This window comes from Centrocercus urophasianus, unplaced genomic scaffold (genome assembly GCF_019232065.1).
Source record: "Centrocercus urophasianus isolate 14NV4802_14NV808 unplaced genomic scaffold, USGS_Curo_1.0 seq_10, whole genome shotgun sequence".
In the NCBI taxonomy this organism is placed as follows: Eukaryota; Metazoa; Chordata; class Aves; order Galliformes; family Phasianidae; genus Centrocercus; species Centrocercus urophasianus.
The window spans coordinates 17,790,701-17,814,744 of record NW_024884142.1 but is presented as its reverse complement, the minus strand read 5'-3'; the positions used below and the strand labels follow the sequence as shown (position 1 = coordinate 17,814,744).

Sequence of the window (24,044 nt, the reverse complement as noted above, 5' to 3'; positions counted from 1 at the left end):
CTGAATTTGTCTTCCTTGCTATTCATTCCCTTGTCTTTACTTACAGAACACTGCTGCAGAGGTTGCTTGTACAAAAATGCAACTGGAGTCCACTGCATTTGAAGTTCAGTTCTTCATTTCTGAACACGCCCAGGATCTTTCTCCCAGTCAGAGCAAACAGCTTCTGAGGCTCTTAAATACCATTCAGAAATCTTTTCAGGAAGTGCAGGAAACTGTAACATCTCAAGTGGAGAGTTTAGAAACTGAGTTACAGGCAGCGCAAGAGCTGGGTGACCAGAAGGTTTGCTTTTCTGTGTAAATGTGTGCTGTTTTTGTTTATGGGTGAGGAATTTTAATTTTAAGCAGGCAGTATTAACTGTATTCCTACCTTTTCACTTCAGACACATTCACTGTTCTACAAAGATTGATCTAGTGTGGCCCCATCTTGAGCACTGGATGCAGGTTTGGGTGCCACAATATAAGAAGTACGTAAAACTGTTAGAGAGCATCCTCAGGAATGTGACAAAGATGGTGAAGGGTCTCAAGGGCAAGGTATACGAGGAGTGCTGAGGTCCTTGGTGTGTTCAGCCCAGAACAGAGGACCTGAGGGGAGGCCTGATGGCGGCTGCAGCTCCTCACAGGGAGCGCAGGGCAGCGCTGAGCTCTGCTCTGTGTGACAACGACAGGACCCGAGGGAACAGGGGCAGAGGAGGGCAGCTGGGGGTGAGGGACAGGGCTGCACCAGAGGTGGTGGGCATGGAACGGGCTGCACAGGGCTGTGGGAACGGCCCCAAGCTGCTGTAGTTTAAGGAGTGTTTGGACAGTGCTCACAGACATTGGGTTTGAATTTTTGGGTGGTCCTGTGTAGAGCTGGGAGCTGATGATCCTTGTGAGTCCCCTTCCAACTCAGGATATTCTATGATTCTATGAAGTCTGAAGAGTTGTCGTTTTTCTCTTTCATTGTTACAGTGACAGTTCACAGGAAATATATGTTAGGTTAGGACAGGTACAGTTTCAGACATTAGGATCTGTTCTTTTACGTATTGTCCAAATAAAGCAGTGAACTCTTTGTCCTCTTCTGGCTGCAGCTATATTAATCATCAAGTTTACTATCCCACCACTGCTTATCACTTCTATCCTTCTGACAGTTTTCTTTTCCTCTGACTTGCAATGTCATCTGCTTGTATGATCATTTTCTAGGTATTTATGGTCAAGTGCCAGATTTTTAAATCTTTTTTATCATAGCTTGTTTTGGCTGAGACAGGTTAGAGAGATAGAAATAAGAGTGAATCAGATTTCTGATTGTAGAGGTGGACTTTGGAAAAACCACGAGTCAAGTTGGTACAATTACCTCTTGAATTGGCATAGCTGCAGCTGGCAAACATTGCCACATTTGTTTTGATAGTAAAAGAAGGGTAGGATGCTGCTGTATGACTGCATCTTCTCCTCTGTTGTAGAAGCACTGTGAAGATTCAGAGTTGCCACCTCATTCCCCAGCCTGTGCATAATGAAAGGTGTTTCAGCATTTGGAGGGCTTTGAGTTATTTTACTGTTTGAAGAACATTTGCTTCCACTGTACTTTGTCAAATAAATATAAAATTGAGTAGAGGAAAGACACAGATATTTTTCTAGGATGTGATAACAGTAATGTTCTTGCATGTCTTGTTCTTTTCTACTGCTTAAGGAGTCAGCATTTTCTATTCAGGTAACCTATGCATATCAAAAAGAGCTAACTCACGATCACAACTAACCTCTGTTTTGATATCATTTTGCAGAATTAATAGTGTTTACCACAGGTTTCAAGCGGCTAAAGAGACTGGACTTTCACTCCTGTCGTTTGGAGATTTCATCTTTCACATATGTGCATGGCCAGACTTCTCTTGGGCAATTCCATCAAACATGGTCTCTTTTACTTACAACATATTTGAGGTTTATCCATAACTTCTATATGTTCATCTTGCTATTTGTACCACTGCTATCATGTTTACAGCATACTTTTGAAAAGATCGCTTTGCAATATTGATGTTCAAAGGTTAATTGCTATTTGAATGTCTATTAGTTCATATAGCAGGAAAGTTTTTGTTTTATTGTTCAATTGTATTTGCCTCTAATATAGGATGTGGCTGAACGACAGCAAGAATGCAAAGAGAAACTGCAAGAAATATGTGATATGCTTACACAGACTGAAAATCGACTCATTGGACAACAAGAGTCTCTTGTTATTGGAGACAGCAAGGCTGAGCTAGAACAGTACCAGACGAGACAGGAGGTGTGTGCAATTCTATTATATATATCTATAGTTATGTATATAAAAGAAAGATGAGTGCAGAAGAGAGTGACTAGGCTCCTTTGTTGAATAACAAGACTATCGAGAGAGTAACATAGATTTGTTTGACCTACCAAAGGGGAAGTCTTAATGGCATGCCTTTAAACTGCTGCTCATGAATATGCTCCAGTATGAACCAGTGGGGTGTAAGAAACTTGGAAGACACTAGAATAGGGTGTGTTTACTAGATATTTCAAGAAGCACTCAGGTGGCAGTATAAATCTGTTACATGAATCTTCATCTTATGATTTTTTTTTCCCTCAAATGTGATAAGATTACACTTTATCATTCTAAAATAATATAACTAGGTTTTTAACTACTATCGTGGAGTGTTTACACCCTCTTAAAGTATTTTGAGGAATTAAATGCAAGGTTTTGGTTACAGTTCTGTTTTTTTCTAGCAATGCTTTCAATCTTGTAGATGTTTTATGTACCAGAGTCCTTTCAGTTTGTTTGCTTTCCTATAAGGACCTTGGCTTTTAGCCAGTCTATAAGCTTTTCCTCTGACCTGAGTGACACTAACTCTGATTTTGATAGTTTTAAGACAGAAGGACTTGGCACTTTTCTTCATCCTCCTTCTCCTAGTAGTGGCTTTCCGTAATTACAGGATAGAGCTCCAAATCAAGATTAGTAAAGATTTAAATTTTCTGATTCATCTTGCCTTACCTTATTTATCTTCAAAGAAACGCACCTAGTTGGTATAAGATCTCTATAATCTGTGGAAAAACATAGATACCTCAGGGCACCTGTTAACATAACTGTCTGAAGAAATTAGAACCTAAATGGGTGTATTCTTGGGAGAGAAGAAATAATATAGCATATTTCTTTTTTTTTTTTCTTAAATAAATATCAATATTGTGATTGTCTAACAGACTAATATTCAGACTTCTGGATAGGAGTGTAAGCAATCTGAGTTCCAAATTGCAGTTTTCTTTCTTTCTTTCCTTTCGTTCCTTCCGTTCCTTCCGTTCCTTTTGTTCCTTTCTCTTCTTTCTTTCCTTTCTTTCCTTTCTTTCTCTTTTTTCTTTTCTTCCGTTCCTTTCTTTTCTTTCTCTTTCTTTCCTTTCTTTCTCTTTTTAAATTTCTAAGCTGTTCTTGAAAGAGATAAGGACAGAATGATCTGCATCAACACTGTCAGATGTTGGACTGAATATTTTCTAATATTCCCATAAGCTGTTCAGTAATACTGCATTTATTCTCTGTGGTTAAAAAAGAGCAGCTTGCCCTCAAAACAGAGGAAGTTGTAATAAGGTTAAACAGAAAGATGTGGGTTCATCTTTGGATTCTTTTTTCTCAAAAGGAGATACAAAAAGACATGAGAGCAAGTGCCCAGACATTGGCAGAGATTGTGAAAAATACTGAAAACTTCTTAAAAGAAAACGGAGGAAAGTTGTCGCAAGAGGACAAGGCTGTTCTTGAACAGAAACTGAATGAAGCAAAGACCAAGTGTTTGCTCCTTAGCCAAAAGGCAGAAGAATCTAAAAAAGAACTGGATAAAGCTATGACAACAGCAATTAAGCAGGAGACAGAAAAGGTTATTCGTACTTTTATTCGAACTTCTAATGTATTTTAGGGGATTCGTTTTTCAATTTGCTATTGATATACTGAGGAGAAATAAAGTATTTCATTTGGGTGACTAAGAAACTGCTGTTCTATTTTTTTTTTATGAAATAAGCAGTAAAATGCATGCCATTCGACACATTTTTACTGCTGATGTGTTTTAAATAGACTGTTTGCATGTGCTATTATATAGTGCCTGAAGATTTCTGAACTGAAACTGTGTAACTTCATTGTAGGTTGCAGCCATAGAACAGCTGGAAGAAAGTAAAAATACAATAGAAAACCTCTTAGACTGGTTATCAAATGTGGATAAAGAAGCAGAGCATGGCAGGAAATTTAAGCAAGCAATAGAACAGAATGGAACACACTTTGAAGAGGGAGATGTGAAGGTTTTGGAAGGAGAGGAGGATGATGTCAATGGTAATCTGCTGGAAATTCAACAAGACATTGAAACTCAGGTGGATGGACTAGTGAAAAGCACAGACGATAATCTGAATCAACAGTATCAGAAAGTCAAGGTACTGCTTCTGGATTTACTCCCAGGTTGTTTGCTAAGTGTGTCAGTCTTCATTCAACGAGAGTTGAATATCCTTTCTTTAATAGACTTTGGAATGGAAGATGGGAAGTTAGTGATACAGTGATAGGATTTTCAGTAGTCAGAATGTATTGCAAATTTGTCAGTTCTTCGATGTTACTGTGATCATTTACTGCAAAATAAGAAAAAGCATATTTTTAAAAGCAAATTTTGAAAATCCTGATGGTGAGTCTATTATTCTTAAGTTTTATAGAGAGATGTTTATACAGGACAGTCAAATTTTTATTACTACTACAAGGAAAGAAAATGCAAAAAGCAACAAAATAGATTTATACTTTTTATGAAGCTTTTTCAAAAATCATTGTAATGGCCAAATATAATCCCCTGCTTGTGAATACTGATTTCCAGCAGTTGCAGATAACAGTTTGGCAAACACTATTTAAAGGCTTCAGAAGGATGAATTACATCAAACCACAGTGCAGCATTTTAAAAACAGGTTTTCCAGATAAATTAATCGGAGGCACCTTATGGCCTTTATTGATTTACATTTTAGCAACCAAGAACTTTTGTGTGGTTTGGTGTGGTTTGGTGGATGTGTAGATAAACTGATACTGCTGATTGCTGGTACCAGTTTGAACTTTCTTTCCTGTTTTTTTTTTTGGTTTTTTTTTTCAATAACATTTTTTCTTTTTCAGAATGATTTTATTTTTTATTTGTTTGTTTGTTTGTTTGCTCCTGTGCCCAATACCTGCTGGGTTTTTATCCAGTATAGAATAGGGGAGAGTCATACCAGTCCATTTTACATAATTATTTTACGTAGGAAATGAGAACCTTTAAGACAAGATTTTTTGGAAGAATCAATGTGAAATGTGGATTTTATTTAGCATAGGAGTAGTTCCTATGTCATGTTATTTTAGATGTTTTTGAAACAATTTACATGCACAGAATGTTTCTTGATCTTTAATGTCAAAAGGCTCAGTTTTATGATCAAGTATATTTGATAAGAATCAGTGCTCTTGGAATTTAAAAATAAAGCTTTGTGTAAGAATGTTTGTTCTCTCAGAATAGAACAAGGAAATATCTATACTCTTTTCAGCGCTTATGCTTTCGTTCCTTTTGGTCTGTTTATTTGAAATGGAACTACAGTATATTTTAAGTGAAGTGGAACACTTCTGATTTAAAAATTTGCCTACCTTTTGGTATTTTATTTAGTGAATTCTATTTTGTGACAGAGAACGAGGAAAATGTTGATTACATTAAGCATGTCGTCCCAAGTATAAAACAATAAATAAATTATTGAGTATATATCCTCATATTTCCTAGTTCCAGTGACATCTGAATACTGAATGGAGTATTCATGGACTGTGTGTTTGGCTAAAATTACCACTGGCTGTTTCTTCAAATTTTGAAGCTGCACAGAAATCTAGTGACCAGCAGTCAAGTGTTCTCTCAAATTACTCAAAAAATGTTTTCAAATAAATAGCAGGAAAAATAGAAAAGCTAGTTTTGTTTTGATGGACTTCTTTTTACTCATCATTTCTAAACAAGATTCAGCACAGATTTCAGGACAGTTCTTGTGTAATGAAATCAGTTGACAAAGGACTGGTCATGTATTCTTTCAACTTTTTCTTGCAGGCTCAACATGAGAAAATTATTTCACAGCAGCAGGCTGTCATAATAGCAACTCAGTCTGCTCAGGCACTACTTGAGAAGCAAGGACACTACCTTTCTCCTGAAGAAAAAGAGAAGATGCAGCGGAACATGAAAGAGCTGAAGGCTCAGTACGAGACTGCTTTAGCTGAATCAGAACGGAAGATGAAGATGACTCATTCTCTGAGGGAAGAACTTGAGAAATTTGATAGAGACTATAGTGAATTTGAAACCTGGCTGCAGCAGGCAGAACAGGAGCTTGACAACTTGGAGGCTGGTGCTTCTGACTTCAGTGGTATTATGGTCAAATTGAAAAGGCAGAAGAGTTTTTCAGAAGACGTTATATCTCACAAGGGTGATTTACGGTATATTACAATTTCTGGACAAAGAGTTTTGGATGCTGCAAGGTCATGTAGCAAAAGAGATGGTGTCAAGGTTGACAAAGATGGTATTGATACTTCGGCTACTTATGCTGAAGTGCAAAATAAACTGGATAGCGCTTCAGATCGTTTTAAATCTCTCTACACTAAGGTAAGTTTTATTTACGCAGAGTAGGAAAGACTACAGTGATTTTGGCAACTTGTATAAAGAGGGGTTAATTAATGAAACAAATTACTGTGGGAAATTTTAAATTCTTTGCTTCTTAACTAAGAATTCCTCTGGAATTAACAAAATTCCTCTGGAAAAACATATCCACAAGAGGCTTTTCCAAAGTTCTGCTTTAGTCTAATGCTCTGAATGGTTGAAGTTTTCTTCCTTGTTTTTAGTTTGAGTGTGAATTTAAAGATATAATTGTGAATTTTTTTTAAGAACTTACTATTATCCATGTAAAAGACCTATCTCAATAACTTTATTTGTGATCTCACTTGGGTTAACTTGCCAAATTCTTCCCTTCACATATACACATTTAGCATAGACGTTACAGAGGTGCCTTAAGTATTTGACAATAAATATGCAGAACAAATCAACACAAAATAGATTTATCTTAGTAAATCAAGAACTTGAAGCTCGGAATTTGCAAGTGAGACCTTCCAAGTTTTGTGAAATCTTTCAAGTTGTAGATTGTTTTTATAAATATATTTTTTATATCTAATATATGTAGATATGTGTGAGTTTATATGCTTGCATCTTGAATCTAAAAGCTGTTCTTTAATTGCTTATGTGAGTGAGTTACATATTTGCCCAGCAGGTGGTGATCAAATACCAAATGTAAATATTGAAATACAATGTACCTTAGGTTCAAAATAGAAATATTTAAAATAACTTTTTAAATATTATTTAAAATAGCTGTTTATAAATATTATGACTTGATATGGTCAGATTTTAAGTGTGAAAAGACTGAAATAGTTCCACTGGCTTTTTTATGTGATGTTTCACCATGTATATTTTAGGAGCATACTAAAATATAGGACTTATAGGAGGAGCTATATCATTTTGGATTTACAGGGCAGATATTATGAAAACAAAAAGCTGTTCTCTGTATTTTAATGAACATATGCTACCAATTCTAGTGAAATTTATGCCTTTTTCTGAATATATTTTTGGTGTCACAATGCTGATAAACAATCTTTAATTTGGAGGATCAAGTTTTCCTGAAGCTTACCCTATTCTAGTACAGTGGGTTAGAGTACAGTTTGCTGTTTTTGGTGCATTGATCCGAAATCACTCTTGAGAAGCACGAACTAGAGGGAACTGTCCAGCCTGCCCAGCTGTCTTAGCTTAGTTTAGAGATCAGTTAGTCAATGGAATAATGGCAGGAAAAAAACATGCAGTATTTCAGGATGTGAGAATATTATTTTGAGATTGTTATGAAATACAACGCAGAGTTTAACGCCTGGATATTTCCATGTTTGTTTTCTACTCTTTTAGTGTAGCATCCTTGGAAATAACCTTAAAGACTTGGCAGATAAATACCAGCATTATGAAGATGCTTCATCTGGACTTCTGTCAGGTCTTCAGGCCTCTGAAGTAGCTGTGAACAAACAACTATCTGAGCCAATTGCTGTGGATCCCAAAAATCTCCAAAGACAACTGGAAGAAACCAAGGTGAAAAGCTTTAAAAAACAGAAGCACTTCTGTCCTAAAAGGAACTGCTTTTTGTTGGAAAAAAATGGATTATCTAATATAATCCAAGTGGCTGCAGGCCAAATTCTTGTCTTGCAAGTCTACAGGCAATGTTTATAGTTCTCAATCTGTCTAGAATGTTATCTGAATAGAACTAGAGTGAAAATAAAATGGGAGACCAAAATACCACTAGCAGTGATGAAAGCTAGATGTATTTTCTAACACTTAGCAAACAAGAGGTAAAAATCTGGTAAGTTTTTGAACTAATAAATGATTTAGCAATTCCAGTTTGCTGTGAGGATAGGGCTTGTGACTGAGTTCCTGATGAACAAAGGCCATTTGTTGTCTCTGACCTTTTTTTCTATTCACATTTCTGTTTTGCATCATTATCCCCAGTAAGGGATCACAGCAGATCAGCAGTATGTGATCTGTTTGCCTCCTCCAGTTATACCCAGTGCTACATCTCCCATTAAGAATGGATATAACATAATTTGCAATGCACACAAAAACTGTTTTGTTTTGTTTTGTTTTTTTCCCACTGAAAGACTAACTCACAACTTTATGTAAATCCTGGCATAGGCAAGACAGGATGGTGATGGAGCTCATGAAGTTAAAACACTAGTTAGGCACTGTAGGTTTAGAGGAGGCTTTAGGAACCAAAGAATGTGATGGCTTGTGTAAAGTTATGTACCGTCTGTCATTTTTAGGCTGACTTTTACATTTTCATAAACACATTCAATTATCTGTACCATAATTCAAATGCAAATTCCTTCTTCATTTCTCAGTAAGCAAAGCTATTATTCAGACATTTCATCTCTGTTTTATATGTGTTACATGGAAGGTCTGTGCAGGTCTGGTATGTTTGCTGCTGATAAACAATAGTCAGTGCCTCTTGGAAGGCGGATGCTTTCACCATTTTGTTTAGAAGAGTCTGAAAAGCAGTACACTGACTACACAGAATCTTTCAAACCTTCAAATCTTTCAAACTGGTATTGCCCAACTCTTTGATATATGTGATACATCAGGGGAGACAAATCATAGTGATTATGTAAGACTTCAGAAAACCACAAATGAAAGTGTTAATTTTGGACTTTTAACATTGAAACAGTTGAGGTTCATTTGTGCTACCAAGCGCTAGAAAAGTAGAAATAATGCCAATTACAATTTGAAGCTCCATTTAAACTTTTGTCCCTTATGCCAGGAGGAATTATATCCCTTATAATGCCAATTTTCATGCAAGCAATACAAAAGGCATGAGTATTGGGTTTCTTTTGTGAAAAGCCTACGTGGATTACCTGCCACACAAAAGAGCACTCCAGGAATATAAGTAGGGAAGAATGGAGAGGGTACAAAGTGTCAAAAGATTGAAAGCAAGAGAAAAAAAAGCAGATTGAAGGAAGAAAGCCAATTAATGAAAGCAAAACAGAGTATTTCTACAGTCAGGTGTTGCAATTTAAAGCTGTCCCTTCCAGCCAACACATGCAGCAGATAATCCAGCTACACACAGGCCTTGGCTGTATGGTGGAGTCTAATCTTTTTATGGGGATTAGCTGTTCTTCAAAATAATCTTCAGTGACTGTGGTGTAAGCTTGCTTGCTTTCCATCAGCATACAAGGTTTTCTGGTATGTCTTGTTTTTTGTTGGTATTTTATTTATTTATTTATTCATTTACAAGTACATATATTTCTCAAGCGTAAGGAAAATTCCTCTTCTTTATCTGAATTTTATTCTATGAGTGGGGTATGTTTTGCTATGCATATTGATGCTGAATTCACTGATACGACTTCATTGTCCTGGCATGGCAGATGGGATTGAATTGTATGTTTGTAGTGATAGCATGTGTCAGAAAAAAATGAGAGGTCACTTCCTTTTGAGCTTCTACAATATTCAAGTGATTCAAGACAAAGATTTATCACATACACTAACACCGGGTCCTGAAATAATTCAGAGGCTATTTACGCTGAAGTACGTTTATACTCTGAAGAGTAAAAGCTACTTTCAGAAGTTCTTTCAGTTTCTCTGCTGACTGAACCGAGCCTCTAAGTCAGGTATCCTCTAAACTTATGTTCTTTTGTTAGAGAGAAAATCTAGTTGAAACTGAGTGTTTCTGGCTCCAGGAGGCTTTGAAACTGTGAAGTTGATGACTTTGTTTTATCAGCCTGATCCTTTGTCAGTATAACTGATGTTGGGTGGGTGATTACTACTGCTGACAATGTTTTTCTCCTTGTTCACTGATGCTGAGTTGAAAAATACGTTTATTTTTCTTTTGGATATCATTTGAGTTAGTGCAGTGTTTTCAAGTAATCAAAAGATGTATCTTCAAAATGCAAAATACAAGAAAATCATTTGAGTATTGTGGAACAGAACATAAAAATGATGGCAAATAAACTAAAACATGGTCCAGAAGACCAAGGTTAATATTTTCATTATAGAGAAGTCACGCATTATGTTAGTTTATTCTCAGGACATGTTTAGACTGTATATATTGGCATATCTCAAGCCTTGCATGTGTAACTTTTAGCTATATTCAACAGAGTTATTAACAATTATGGAATTTTACAGGTTCTCCAAGGACAAGTGTCTAATCACCAAATTGCTGTAGAAAAACTTAAAAAAGCTGCTGAAGTGCTTTTGGATTCAAGGAAAGAGTTGGCATCAGACAAAGAGGAGATTCAGAAAACACTGGGTAAAATGCTTATTTTTCTTAATGCTAATTTATATCACTTATGTCTACATGCAGGTAGTAGAAGAAAGAAAATGCAGTTTCCACATCTGTGTCACTGCTCAAGTACATTTTTTGTTGAACTACAAGCTGTTGCAACACCATAACTTCATTGTTGCTCTGTTTCCTCTGCTTTTCACTTAAAATGCATCATTTTATTTTTTACTTTTTTTTTTTTTTTTTTTTTTTCCAGAGAGAAAGATTGTGCTTAATTCCTATGTTTAAGATTACCAAGTCAAGCACTTAGTATTTTGCTGAGGAACATGAGTGCTCCACTGGGTAGGGGTATATTCGTGTTCAAGGAAAATATTTCCAAACAATTACTTCAAATTTGCTTAGCCAAACTTCCTTCACATTTCAAGTATCTTTATGTGGTGGGCTGACCTTGGTTTTTGCGTGATGTCCTTCACAGTCACTTAGTCACTCTCCCTCCTCAACAGGATGAGAAGGACTGTGAGGAAAAGCTCATGGGCTGAGATGAAGACAGGGAGATCACTTACTAATTACTGTCACAGGCAAAACAGGCAACTTAAATTTATTGCTAACTGGATAACAGATTCAGATGCTGAAAAACAAATTCAAAAAAAGTAAAGCACCTCCTGCCACCTGCCTTCTTCTTTGACTCACTTTAACTCCTTCATTACCAATTCCACTACCCCCTCACCAAGCAGTGCAAGGGACTAAGAAATGGAGGCTGTGGTCAGCCAGTAACTGTTCCATTCTGCTGGTCTGTTGTCCTCCCAATTTTCTCCTGTTCCAGCCTGGAGCCTCTCTATAGGCCACAGTCCTTCAGGGGAGACCTGCTCCAGTGTGGACAGTCCATAGGTCTCAGTTCCTTCAGGAAACATCTACCTGATCCTCCTTGGGTTCTCCCACAGGCTGCGGTTTGGATGGGCTCCGTGATTGTGGACCATTTAGGAAAACCTGTTTAGCTCCAGCAATAAAGTAGGAGACATAGCTGTAGAGTAACTGTTTTACTTGCTGTTTTATTTCTTGGGAACTGTCAACTGTCATAAGCTGGAGCTACATGGTGTCTTGGCTGAACTGTGTGGCACGTGGGAACCAGGTTCCAAAAATTTGGGAGCATAGCTGTGAGCTGCTCTTTCATTTTACTTGTGCACTGAGCTTCTTGGCTGTACTTGATTCTGGTCTTTCCTCATGCATTTCTACTGAATACAGCTAGTGGTTTTACTTGCTTCTGATACAGGTAACTTTTGACTCACATTTACCTGTGAGAACTAATAAAATGAGTTAAAAGTTTGGTTTGGCTAACAGAAACATTTGAAATGTATTTTCTCTTTATCAGATGATATTGTGGAGAGATATGACAATTTATCCAAGTCTGTGAATGAAAGGAATGAGAAGCTCCAAATAACATTGACTCGATCCCTAAGTGTGCAGGATGGCTTGGATGAAATGCTGGATTGGATGGAAGGTGTTGAAAAGAGCCTTGAAGAACAAGATCAAGTGCCTTTGAATTCTGCTGCTATTCAAGATATCATTAGTAAAAGCATTGTAAGTAGCATACTTTGAAAGAAATTTTTATATTAAGATTTCAAGAAATAATCAAAATATTACATTGTCATCCTTAACGGATTCAAAATACCCAGTGAAAGATACTGCTGCATTAGCTGAAACTATACATAAAAATATTTGTAACTGAAACAGATGTATGCTGTTGGTTCAGCTGAACTAATTTGTTGCTTCATATGGTGGACCAGTTCTACTTTTAAAATTTATCTATAAGCAATACAGAGCGGTTTTTTACTTGTTTCAGATGCTAGAACAAGACATTGCTGGTCGTCAAAGCAGTATAAACACTATGAATGACAAAGTGAAGAAGTTCATGGAAACAGCAGATCCATCCACTGCATCCTCACTGCAAGCCAAAATGAGTGAACTTGCTGGACGTTTTTCTGCAGCAAGTAAGAAGCATAAGGAAAAACTTATGAAAATGGAGGAGTTGAAGACTAAAGTGGAATTATTTGAAGATCTGTCAGAGAAACTCCAGTCATTCCTAGATGAGAAAAACCAGGCTCTCAGTGAGACTGAGGCACCAAGAAAGGATGTTAGTGAAGTGTCTCAGTACATGCAGGTACTGTGCCATTCCATTTGTATACTGTGTGCATATCTATCTAGTCTTGCTCCTTTAAGTGACAGAACAATAAATAAGACATGCTTGTTTCATAGCTTCAATTGCTTGGCTAAAGTAACAAATTTAATTTTGGACAACTGATTGCATAATCTAACATGAAGAATATATTTGTGTTTTGCAGGAGGCTAGTATAGAATTAGCAAAACATAAGAAAGACCTGGAAGTTTTGCAGAACCTTCTTGAAGAACTGTCTTTACACGCTCTTCCTGGGGATAAAGCATTGGTACTAGAAAAAGTAAATGCTTTGTCAAAAAAATTCAGAGAGATAGAGGAGACTGTAAAGGAAAAGTAAGTCAAACAATTATTGAAATGTTTCCACCTTTTAGGCTAATAAATGTTGTTATTGATAGTGACCACTATCCTTTTGTGTGCAATTCAAGAGATTTCGGAGGATTTTTCATTTAAAAAAAAAAAAAAAAAAGAGCAATTCAGTATAGAAATACTTCAGTAGCTACTTTATCTGTCTCAGGCTGTCTACATTACGGACAAGTAGCTTTTTCCAAATTTCATGAATATATTGTGAGTCCTGTAAGTACTAAGGAAGCTGTTTTACTTTTCTCCTTCTCTGATAGAATAAAAATTCTTCTTTGTGCAAATTAATTTCATATACTGTTTGGAATCAAGCTGCAAAGAAAAACTGAGGAAATTATTATAGCATCCATTTACCTGTATAGCAAAACTGGATTTTCCACATTCTAATAATATTTGTAAAATTATTAATTTTTTGGTCTAAAAAATTTCAGATTCTGTCAAAACGGTAATCTCTAAACCAGGCTTGCTTCCAAGGCAGTTGAAATCTTCATTCAGGTCATTTGGGATGCAAACTGAAGTATTAAAACTTCATTAATATATGACATGAAAATTCCTTTCCTGATCATAGTGACAACGCTAGCTTTAGACATCTTCCCTACACACCAAGAGCATGTATAAGCTATTATAAGCATGTTATTATTAAGCATGTATTTATTAAGCATGTATAAGCATGTATAAGCTATTAAATAGGTCCTGATTTATGAAAATACTTGGAGACCTTTCTTCAAAATCCAAAATGATGCAGTGAAGACATTTCTTAGATGTCTTGTTATTTTACTAAGGTATCAAAATGCTGTGTGCTAGTGATATGAATTGTGTTATGAGTTTCCTTGTGTTACGAGTTTTTACTCACAACTCCCACCAGTATTTTTTTCAATGCTTGTTTTGCTTTTATCACTTACACAGTCATCTGTGTGTTTATTTTGCTGCTTGTTCTTGTGAGTCAGTGCCTTGTGTCAGGGTTTATCTGATCAGGATTGATCTGATGTACAATTGAAGTATGATTTTTTTTGCTTTCTTTTTGCATGCTACTGGGTATGATTAGTTCACCAGCACTACTGACATATTGCTTTAAGATCAAGTCATGTTCAGGTAGAAGATGAGTAAATTACAAGTGCTGGGACAAGAGGCTGTCTCTCCACGATACCTCTAACTTGTCAATGCTTGTAAATATCTAATGGGTGAATGGGGCCGGGCTCATTTTAATGGTGCCTAATGACATAACAAGGGTCAGTGGGCACAAACTGGAACACAGAAAGTTCCATAAAAACATAAGGAAAAAAACATAAAAACATGAAGAAAATCTTTACTTTGAGGTTGACAACGCACTGGAACAGGTTGCCCATACAGGTTGTGGAGTCTCCTTCTGTGGAAATATTCAAAACCCATCTGGATGCTTTCTGGTGTAACCTACTGTAAGGAACCTGCTTTAGCAGGGAATTGGACAAAATGATCTCCAGAGGCCCCTTCCAGCCCCTATGATTCTGTAATTCTGTCAAATATCACAAAGATGGATGTGTTCTCTTCTTGCAGAAAACTCACAGATCTGTCTCTGTACTCCCTGCAGCTAGTTTTGAGGTTATCACTAAGTACAGGAATAGCAATATCAGATTTAGCAATATCTGTTGATTTAATTATTGGAAGGAATGCTGTCATTCAGTGCTCAATTTCTTTTGTTGTCTTTGATTGTCTAGAGAAGAGGATGTATCATCTTGTCAGAAAGAAATTGATACCTTTGAGCTACTTGTAGAATCTTTAAAGAAATGGATAAAAGAGACGACAGAACGAATACCTGCTGCACAGCCCTCCCTGAATACGGAAGAGTTAAAGAAGCCTTTGGAAGATACATTGGTATGACACTGTAATATGACGAGAAAAATACAGTCAAAGGAAAGAGGGCATCTGTTAGGAACAAAAGAACAGACAGAAGTTATAAGCAGTCACAGTAATTGGACTTGCAGTCTGCATTTACATTAACATTTCCTTTGCATGTTTGGGTGTACTTATGGTGGGCTGATCTTAGCTGGCTGCCAAGTCCCCACCCAGATGCTCTCATTCCCTGTCCTCTGCAGGACAGGGGGAGAAAATACAATGGGTCACAGGTCAGGGTAAGGAAGGGGGATCACTCACCAATTACTGTCGTTGGCAACAAAATCTGTAATTGTGGAAGATTGATTGCCAATTTAAAACAGTGTAGGAAGGTGAGATAGAAAAACAAAATTAAAACACTGTCCCTCTGTATAACTCCTTATTTCCTAAGCTCAACTTTATTCTATCACTTCTTGCTTTTCACTCTTCTCTGCCCCAAGTGGTGCAGTGAGAATCGAGAGAGAGGGTTGTTAGTAACTCTTCGTCATTTCTTCTTTCTTACTCTCTTCCTGTACTCCAGAGTAGGGTCCAATTTCCATGAGTAACAGTACTTCCTGTCAGGAGCCAGCTCCTGTGTAGACTCCCCATGGTCTTTTAGGGACCACGCACCTGTACTGGCAGAAGGTCCTCCAGGCACCACAGTGTGAATAACTGTGTTACACCATGGGTTTTGTGCCAGCAGGTCTGGTTCACGCATTTTTTTCTTACTCTGTCCTCTCAAAGCTGCAGCACATTTTTGTTCCCCTGTTCTTAAATATAACAGAAACTGATTAGGCTCAGTCTGGGACATCTTGGAGCTGGCTGTAACTGGCTGTGTCCAACATGGGGCAATGCCTGGCCTGTTCTACCAGCGGCTTCCCCTAAAGCCCTCATATTACCCAAGGCTTGCCAGATAAACCCAATACAGTGCTACAGGATATTCCCAAGTAACATTTCTTTTCTCAGCACTAAGCACTTTGTCTGAATTCAGTTTTGTAATGAACAACTGTTTATTTTTCTTAAACAGAATTTAAAAGATGAGTGGACATTAAAAGCAACTGAGCTGCAGAAAATGAACAGCAGAGGAACACTGTTATGTAATCTGATTAGTGCTGTGACTTCTCCTGCAAAACTGAGAGCGGTTGCAAAATCAGGTATGCACTCATATAATCAGGTAAGCCTAACATTTATGGAGTTTTTTAATCCCTTAAGAAAAAAAAAAAAAGAACGCCTGCACCCTTTGGCTAAGTTTCTGAATATTATGGCTTAGAAGAAATCAGTTAGCCATGTCTGTTCTGACCACTGTTTGCTGTGATTCTCATTTCAGCTAAATCTAACTGTTATAATAATTTTGTACACATTCTGATTGCTTTACATTGCCAAAATAGAGTAAAAGCATTTTGATGTAAGTGACTGACAAGTCTTGATCCTAGGAAATTTTTGATTATGAGAAACTGACTTAATCTGATTGGTGTTTACATATCTCCAAATCTGCAAGTAGGACAAATATAAACCTTACCTTTGTAAACAATAACATACCTGTACGTTTTTGCTTGCAGGGATACGTTTTTCATAGCTAGTCCATGTGACATCAAGCAAGCACACAATTGTTTGCACAATCATGGAGTTTTTGTTAGAAGGGTGGTGCTATCCCAGTATGACAGCATAATTAATGTTACTTTATAAATTAGTTGAAACAACAGTGTGAAAAGGAATCAATTCCTTATTCCAGAGTGGGGAATTCCTAGACCAAAATGGCTTCCAGTATGGATTTTTGACCAACTCCTATTTACCTATAAACACGTTTTTAAAAATAGCAAATCTATTTCCATGAAATTTCTGTACTGTACATTAATCTGTTTTACAAAATCTAGCAAGTCTGCTAATTCAAGCCATAAGCTAAAGCATGTGGAATCTAAGGCATTTCAATGACCATAACCATGTTTTCAGTCACTTCTTTAATTTATTTCCAGACCTTGTCAATTCAAATACATTAGCCTTCATTAGTCATTTGCAAAGGAGACTGGGAGGACAAGGACTGCCAGTTGATACCTATTTGGCAAGAGAGAGCACTTTCTTTTTTGTATTTCTTTGTAGTAGCTATTGCTGGTTTCATCCTTGTTTGAATTTGGAATAAAAATCTTCAAAGAACATTTTGGAACCGTACATAGGATATTTAGGCTTTTTCCTCTGCTCCTTTCTCTCTACCTCTATACATACAAATAGAAAAATAGCATATAGGAGCAGGTATAATCATCCAGATAAAAATGTTTGCCCACCTAGACAAGAGATGTACTGTGTATCATTTAATCACAGTTGTAAATACCAGAGTCCAGCTAATAGAGCATGAAGATTTACAAGGCTCTAGCTAGGGGCTGTGATTTTTCTTATCTGTTTATTTTCTCTTGCTATCCTCTGGCTGCCACTAATGTGATCCTCACTGTCCAGGCTGTATTGTGGGATGGATCCACAGCCTTCTTCAAGGCAACCATTAATCTTTCCCTGTTAACTGCCCATCTGAGAATACATAGGTGTGGGAGAGCAGGAAGTTGTTCCCTGGCTGCTCTATATGCAGTGACTTTGTCTTCCAGTTCTGTGGTCTGACAGCATTTCTCAAAGGTTAAGCAGCCCTGGATCCAGAGACTTTGAAATGCTGTTCAATTAGTGAGAGTGACAGAACTTCACATTAACAATAAGGTTTCCACATCACCTTCCCTGGAACAGCATGGAACATGTTGAAGCTCATGATGAGATAGATAGGCATTTGTTATGTTGACATCCTGAGTGTTTCGTGCAGTGGTACAGTACTGCTGAAAGTGGGTAAAGGAGTTAAATCAGCTGTGTCTTTGGTTATGGTTTCTGCAGTGACCACTTGAGTCTTCTTTGCTGCTTAGCGTTCAGTGGTTTCCTCACAGTTTCAATGTGAGACAGTGCCACTCACCAGAGCATGAACATGGTTGGGAAAAAATCTGTAAGTAGTAGGGAACAGATTCCTTTCTGGGAGGAGAAACTGACGTTAGCCATATGGGTATAAGTAGGCCTCACTGCTAAGGTAAAGACCTTTGTCCATGATATTCACAGTATTGTAAGCTGTGAGACTGCTTATACATCATATGTATGCATACTTACATGTGCATGCATGTACATACCTGTACACTATGCATGTGCTGTGAATATATGATACCATTTATGGTGGGCTGAAGCAGGTCAAAACAAAAAAACAGCCTTAAGAAATATAAAGCTAAATAAAATATTTATTGCAAGATTAGCATGCAGGTGTTTCTTCAGATATTACAAGAAGGACTATATATCGCTGTTCTGAAGAGGAAATGTAATGCTGGACTTTTGGTGGGAAAAGGGCCAGGTAAGGATATGACTTAGTCCCTCTTGATCAGTAGGTGGCACAGTGTTGAATGGTGAAGGAGGAGCTCCAGGAACTCACGATTTTCTGAAAAACAAAGGTGAGTAATCACTAAGTAAAAATTCCAGGATGTGATAAAGAAGTGTGTTTGTGAACTACTGTTCAACATGTAAATATTTTGAAAATGGTGCATGCAGCGTGTTGCAGCAGGCTTTACTAGACAAATTTAATATCATCTTTGCATATGGGAATTATATTGACTACTAAGATGGTACTAAAATTAATTTTAAAAAGAGCTGCCTTCAGTATTTCCTTTGAAAAAAGATCACATCTTTGTTTTCTGAATCAATATGAACTTACGTAAGAATGTAGTGATAACTATTTTAATATAACATATAGCTTTTGAAAAAATTATTACTCTGTAGTGAGATGAAACTTTTTAACACCAGTTAACATACATGACATGAACACATACATACATGTACATACAAATACACTCATTTTTCATATGCTTGTATCACTATGTGTGCCCAGCTCCTGTTCAGAAACAAAGGAACTTATGTACCATGTCTCACATCTGCAATGTTGGTTTTTCTAAACTACAGTCTGCTTTGTACACAGTCTGTCTCCTAAAGCTGTCTCAGTGATAACACACCTTTATAACACTGCTTGCCTATGAGCAGGATACGACTGTAGTGATGTTAGGCTATCATACTGGTATCTGTAATGCAGTCCAGTATGTTTAACTTTCTGTTGAAGAATTGAAAATAGTTGCTTGAAATACCAAAATAACAACAGGTAGGAAGAGTGTAAGATACTTGTCTACCCGCCTGTGTTAGAGTAATGATTCCTGTGAAAAGAAAAGCTCTTACAAACAGAAATGTATATTAGGTCATTCAGATGCACTGTTAGAACGTTTAGAGTGAAGAACTAACTCCTAACATGTTCAGAAGCTTTTGCCTTGAGGGACTATTAGCTGGTGTAAAGCAGAGTACTGTTTAGAAATTCTTGAATTCTAAGTACTGTTTGAAGTACACGTGGTCTCTACTATAGTCTTTGTTCATCTCTCCTCTTACAGAACTGACAAGTGTTCAACAAGCCATGTCTGATGTAAATCATAGTTACGAAGATTTGGGAGTTTCTTTGAAGAAGAAGATTTCAGAACTAGAAAGTATGCTTTCAAAAATGCAAAACATTCAAGAAGAATCAACTTCAGTGATGCAGTGGTTACAAAAAATGGACAAAACTGCATCAGATTGGGAAGCTGCTCCAACTGACAGTGAAGCTGTTAAAGCCCAAGTTGAGCAACATAAGGTACTTATGTGTCTTTAAAAAATATTCTTTATTGCGATTATTGGGGCAATTCCATTTGAACAGTTCATATCTCAGCATAATTTAATGTTGCGGAGAGCATTTTAATGATCCCAGTAAACATGCCAGTCAAGCTTTGAGAAAATCTGGCAGACTTTGTCAGTGGAGTAAAAGAAATGCTGGGTCAAAGAGAAGGAATTTTGTTCGTAAAAAATAATAATAATTGTGATGTTCAATTTAGATAGGTAAGAGTATATTGATTATGCAATGTACTTTTTTGATATCTGTAGTGATTTAGATATGTTTACTGGATTGTGGATAAGATTACGTGTCTATCTGTCCAAAAGCTGTTTCTGCAGCTTCTGATTCCCTGACACTCCACAGATCTCCTGGATTCTGCAGCTGCAGAGGCCTAGGTCTGTTCCAAGGCAGCATTTCTCTTCAGCAACCAAGCCATGCATGCTAAATCATACAGCTGCACAAAAATCTCCTGCTCCCCTTTTAACTGATATGAGAAAACCACTAAATCAGCTGGAAGCTTCTGACCAGTTTGAGCATTAGAAATATGTGCTTGTAGCAGTGAAAGACAGTATTTCTATATGTAAATGTTTGTCTATAAAGTGAAATGTAATAGGTAGCTGTTGAAGGGAAAACTTCTTTCCTTGTCTGTAATTGTGGGTAAATAAGGACAGAATTTGATGAAGCTGAGGTATATTTTTTTATACTTGCTTGTCCACCCTCAAAAATGAACCTGAATTGCTACTGATTTTCCTTGAGTTTGATGTTCCTCAAACTTGGCAACATTTCAGCCCTAAAACTCATACTGTAAGTAGAAAAACCGTTGCTCCTTTATTTGTAATAAAGGCTATTCAAGGCTTACAAGACCACCTTACTCCACTGTGGTAATAGAAGAGTATTCATAGTCAATTGGAAAACTGAGTGATTCAGCAAGAGACATCCTTTTGATGCAATTGGACCTTTTCCTTAGAGTTCTAAATTAAGCACAGATTTGTTCAGTGTTTTTGAATGGGATTTTTTAGGGATAGCTAAAATGCAACTCCGCAGTGCTAAGTCTAGCAGTTCTATGTTCATATAAGTGACCTTCGCCAGGCATTCACTTCCATCTGTAAGAACTGCATGAAGTGTTCTTAAGGAACTGCTGGGACATCTCAGTCCTACTGCTAGGTTTGCTCTTAAGCTATGGTGCTCTCTTAGTGCTGTTCTAGCAGTAGATCTGTGACAGCAAAACTTTCAGTGAGCTGCTCTGTATGGATGCCTAGTTGGAGTGTTTCTGCTTTGAACTTTACCATGCATTAGTCAGTTGGCATTCTCTGCAAGAGCAGATTTTAACCATGTATATGATGAGACCTAATGGGTCTTATCTGTTTGAATTCTTCTAATTCTGTCACTCATTCAAACTAAACAGTAATATTATTAACATAATCTATATAGATCAGGTCATTTATTCCGAAGAACATGAAGAGCCAATGTGTGCCATTAGAAAGGATTTCTACACTCATAGCAGAAAAGCAGTATGTAAGCACTAGACATCTGTGGTTTATTTTCATGCTTGGTATCTCAGTATCACGGACTTCAAAAATAACTTTCAGTTCATCTTTAATCTCTCTTTTTTTTTTTTACTGCTTGATTTTGCAGCTATTTGAAACTGAATTAAAGCAAAGTGAGAATAAAGTGCAGGAACTGAAGGACAAAGTGACAGAGCTATTGGAGAAGAACCCCAACTCTCCTGAAGCACCTAAGTGGAGACAAGTGTTGGATAAAATAGGTACTTGAGTAAATTCACAGAACACAGACTCATTTGGAAGTCATTTTCTTACTAGTCTTTTTATGTTGTAGCAATAATTAGTTCTTTTATTATCTTACTATCTCCTATGCCTTCTATGGAAGTAACTCCCATTTCAAGAGGATAGATTTGGAATAACTCCACTGAAATTGGCCATCTTTGAATTTATATAGGTGAAATATAGCTAAGCAAGGTACACCTCGAATCCATGTCTTATAGGGATTTCTCTTTTTCAGGCAGTGTATGGCCCAGTTACAAAGTGTGGTACTAACAAAAGAAGTCACAGCAGTTTTCATTTAAAAACACTTCGAGTTGTTGAAAATGTTCTTCTGCATGCTTTTGTTCCCATGCACCTAGTAGCGATTTTTTGGCTTTTTGTTATTTTTTGGGGTTTTTTTTTGCCATTTTCTAAAGCTGACTTCATAAATTTTGCCATTAAAAAAAAAAAAAAAAAAAAGGGAAATGATCATGTGTGTACAATAGATTTTGAGATAAATCAGTGTGTAATTGTCATGAGCTTTTGAAAGGAAACTAATACAGAATGAACAAGGATCACAGACAGTGAAATGGCACAAGAAAATGAAAATAACACACACACAGTTCAGAGACACTGTTAGCAAAACATCAAAGCTGAGTCAGCAAGCACTGGCAATATCATAAAGTGAGGTGAGAAGTTCCAAGGCATGAGACTCAATGGCTGCTCTGGAAGCCACTTGCTACAAGTGGAAGAGCTCACAGTTTGACCTAGGTAAACTTAAGTTCACACTCTGCTCTTGAAATATCTACAAAGAAGTATCCTCATTGCCTGTCATAGGTACCTGGTTTGGAAGTCTAAATTAAGCAGTTATTCTCCACAGGCTCCCAGTGCAGCTATTTGAAAGAGATGTGCTCTTTCAGAGGGCAATTTAGAGCAGAAGCCTAAATTAAGTTTTATGCTCAGCCTTGGAAAGGTATCTTTTTCTTTATATCACTAAAAAGGAAGGATAATCAACCTAGATCAGGTACCTAAGTTGTAGGTGAGAGTACAGCCTTTTGGTTTTTATGTCTTTTCAAATCAAAGGCTAAATTTGGTGGCATTTCATCTAGTAATAACTGTCATCTAATTTTACTGCATGCTCCATATTCATCGTTCTAAAAATGCTGCATGTGGCAGTGTTGAACTGCAGACCTTTATCCAAATGTATATGGTTCTGACTGCTAGAAGATGAATTTGCTGCATCACTGCAATAAGGCATCTGGAGTTAATCAGCAAGAAGCCTTATTAGAGAGCTCTGTTTATGTTTTGTATATAGTCTGCTGTCTGGCAGCCCATCTGCTAAAACATGCATGCAATATGTCAACATTATATTGTTAGACTCCAAGTGGAAAGAGCTCAATCAAGTTACATCTGAGAGACAGCAAAAACTGGAAGAGTCTTCAAATTACCTGACCCAGTTCCAGACAGCAGAAGCTCAGTTAAAGCACTGGCTTGTAGAAAAGGAGCTAATGGTCAGTGTGCTGGGACCACTATCAATTGACCCCAATATGCTGAATACACAAAAGCAACAGGTTCAGGTGAGTAAGGATAGCCAACACGCATCAATGATTTCAGTTTATTCTGTGTTTTTGTTTGTTTGTTTGTGGGGTGTGGGTTCTTGTGTTTTGTTTGTTTCTTTTTTTACATTTGCTTATCAGTAAGTATCAGCTTGATTCATACCTGACTACAGTGACTACAAGAAAAAATTGCTGGGAGACTGAAGAAAGATCAGAACAGCTACAGGAAAAAATAGTCAGGACTTACCTTTGAGAAGTTACTGATCCTCAGATGTATTTTCTTTTTTAACCATCCTGTGATTTCTCTGTTGTCTAATGAAAGCATTCCTGGGAAGTTTTATTAATTTGTGTGTGTATGTAATATTTTGTGGTCGGTCCTCAAATGCAGTCTGTGATGTAGAGCTGGCTTTTTGAAATTTTGTTCTCTTGACTGCACCAGTAGCTAATAAAACAAAAAAAAAGAGTAAAAAGAAACAACTGAAATGTAGTATTGTGAGTAGATATGGAACCACAAGTGTGAAAAATAGAAGAAAAATATAAAGTAGAGTAGTTCGTTTACAGAAACAGCAAACCACAGAAAAAATAAACAAACGTTGAATTAGTTGCAGCAACTATAAATTTTAATTTCAAATATTTATATTGCTGCCAGTTGATTTTGAATGTGGTGAGAAATGACATTCTTATTTTAAAAAAAAACAATATTCAAGTTGGTATATCCATATTGATTAAAACAAACTGTTTAAAACATGAAATGTTTTCTAATACTATGTGAAAATGACTTAAAAGTGTTTTGTAAATGCTTCAGAAACTTAGAAAGCTGACATAAGATTATCATGTATTACTTAACAATCCTCAGAAGTTAAACCTCATTGACTTAAAAGAAA

The 24,044-nt window shown here is 36.8% G+C and overlaps 1 protein-coding gene across 1 annotated transcript in view; it reads left to right on the top strand.

Moving 5' to 3' along the window:
• Nucleotides 1-24,044, top strand: part of DST (dystonin) — a 293,027-nt gene that overhangs the window by 190,197 nt on the left and 78,786 nt on the right. Inside the window, 15 exon segments of the mRNA XM_042829656.1 lie at nt 2,096-2,248; nt 3,606-3,839; nt 4,102-4,383; nt 6,036-6,581; nt 7,920-8,096; nt 10,677-10,800; nt 12,143-12,351; nt 12,614-12,931; nt 13,113-13,279; nt 14,998-15,154; nt 16,179-16,305; nt 18,547-18,612; nt 19,591-19,826; nt 21,480-21,609; nt 22,982-23,181. Of these exon segments, the coding sequence (XP_042685590.1) occupies nt 2,096-2,248; nt 3,606-3,839; nt 4,102-4,383; nt 6,036-6,581; nt 7,920-8,096; nt 10,677-10,800; nt 12,143-12,351; nt 12,614-12,931; nt 13,113-13,279; nt 14,998-15,154; nt 16,179-16,305; nt 18,547-18,612; nt 19,591-19,826; nt 21,480-21,609; nt 22,982-23,181 (3,126 nt within the window).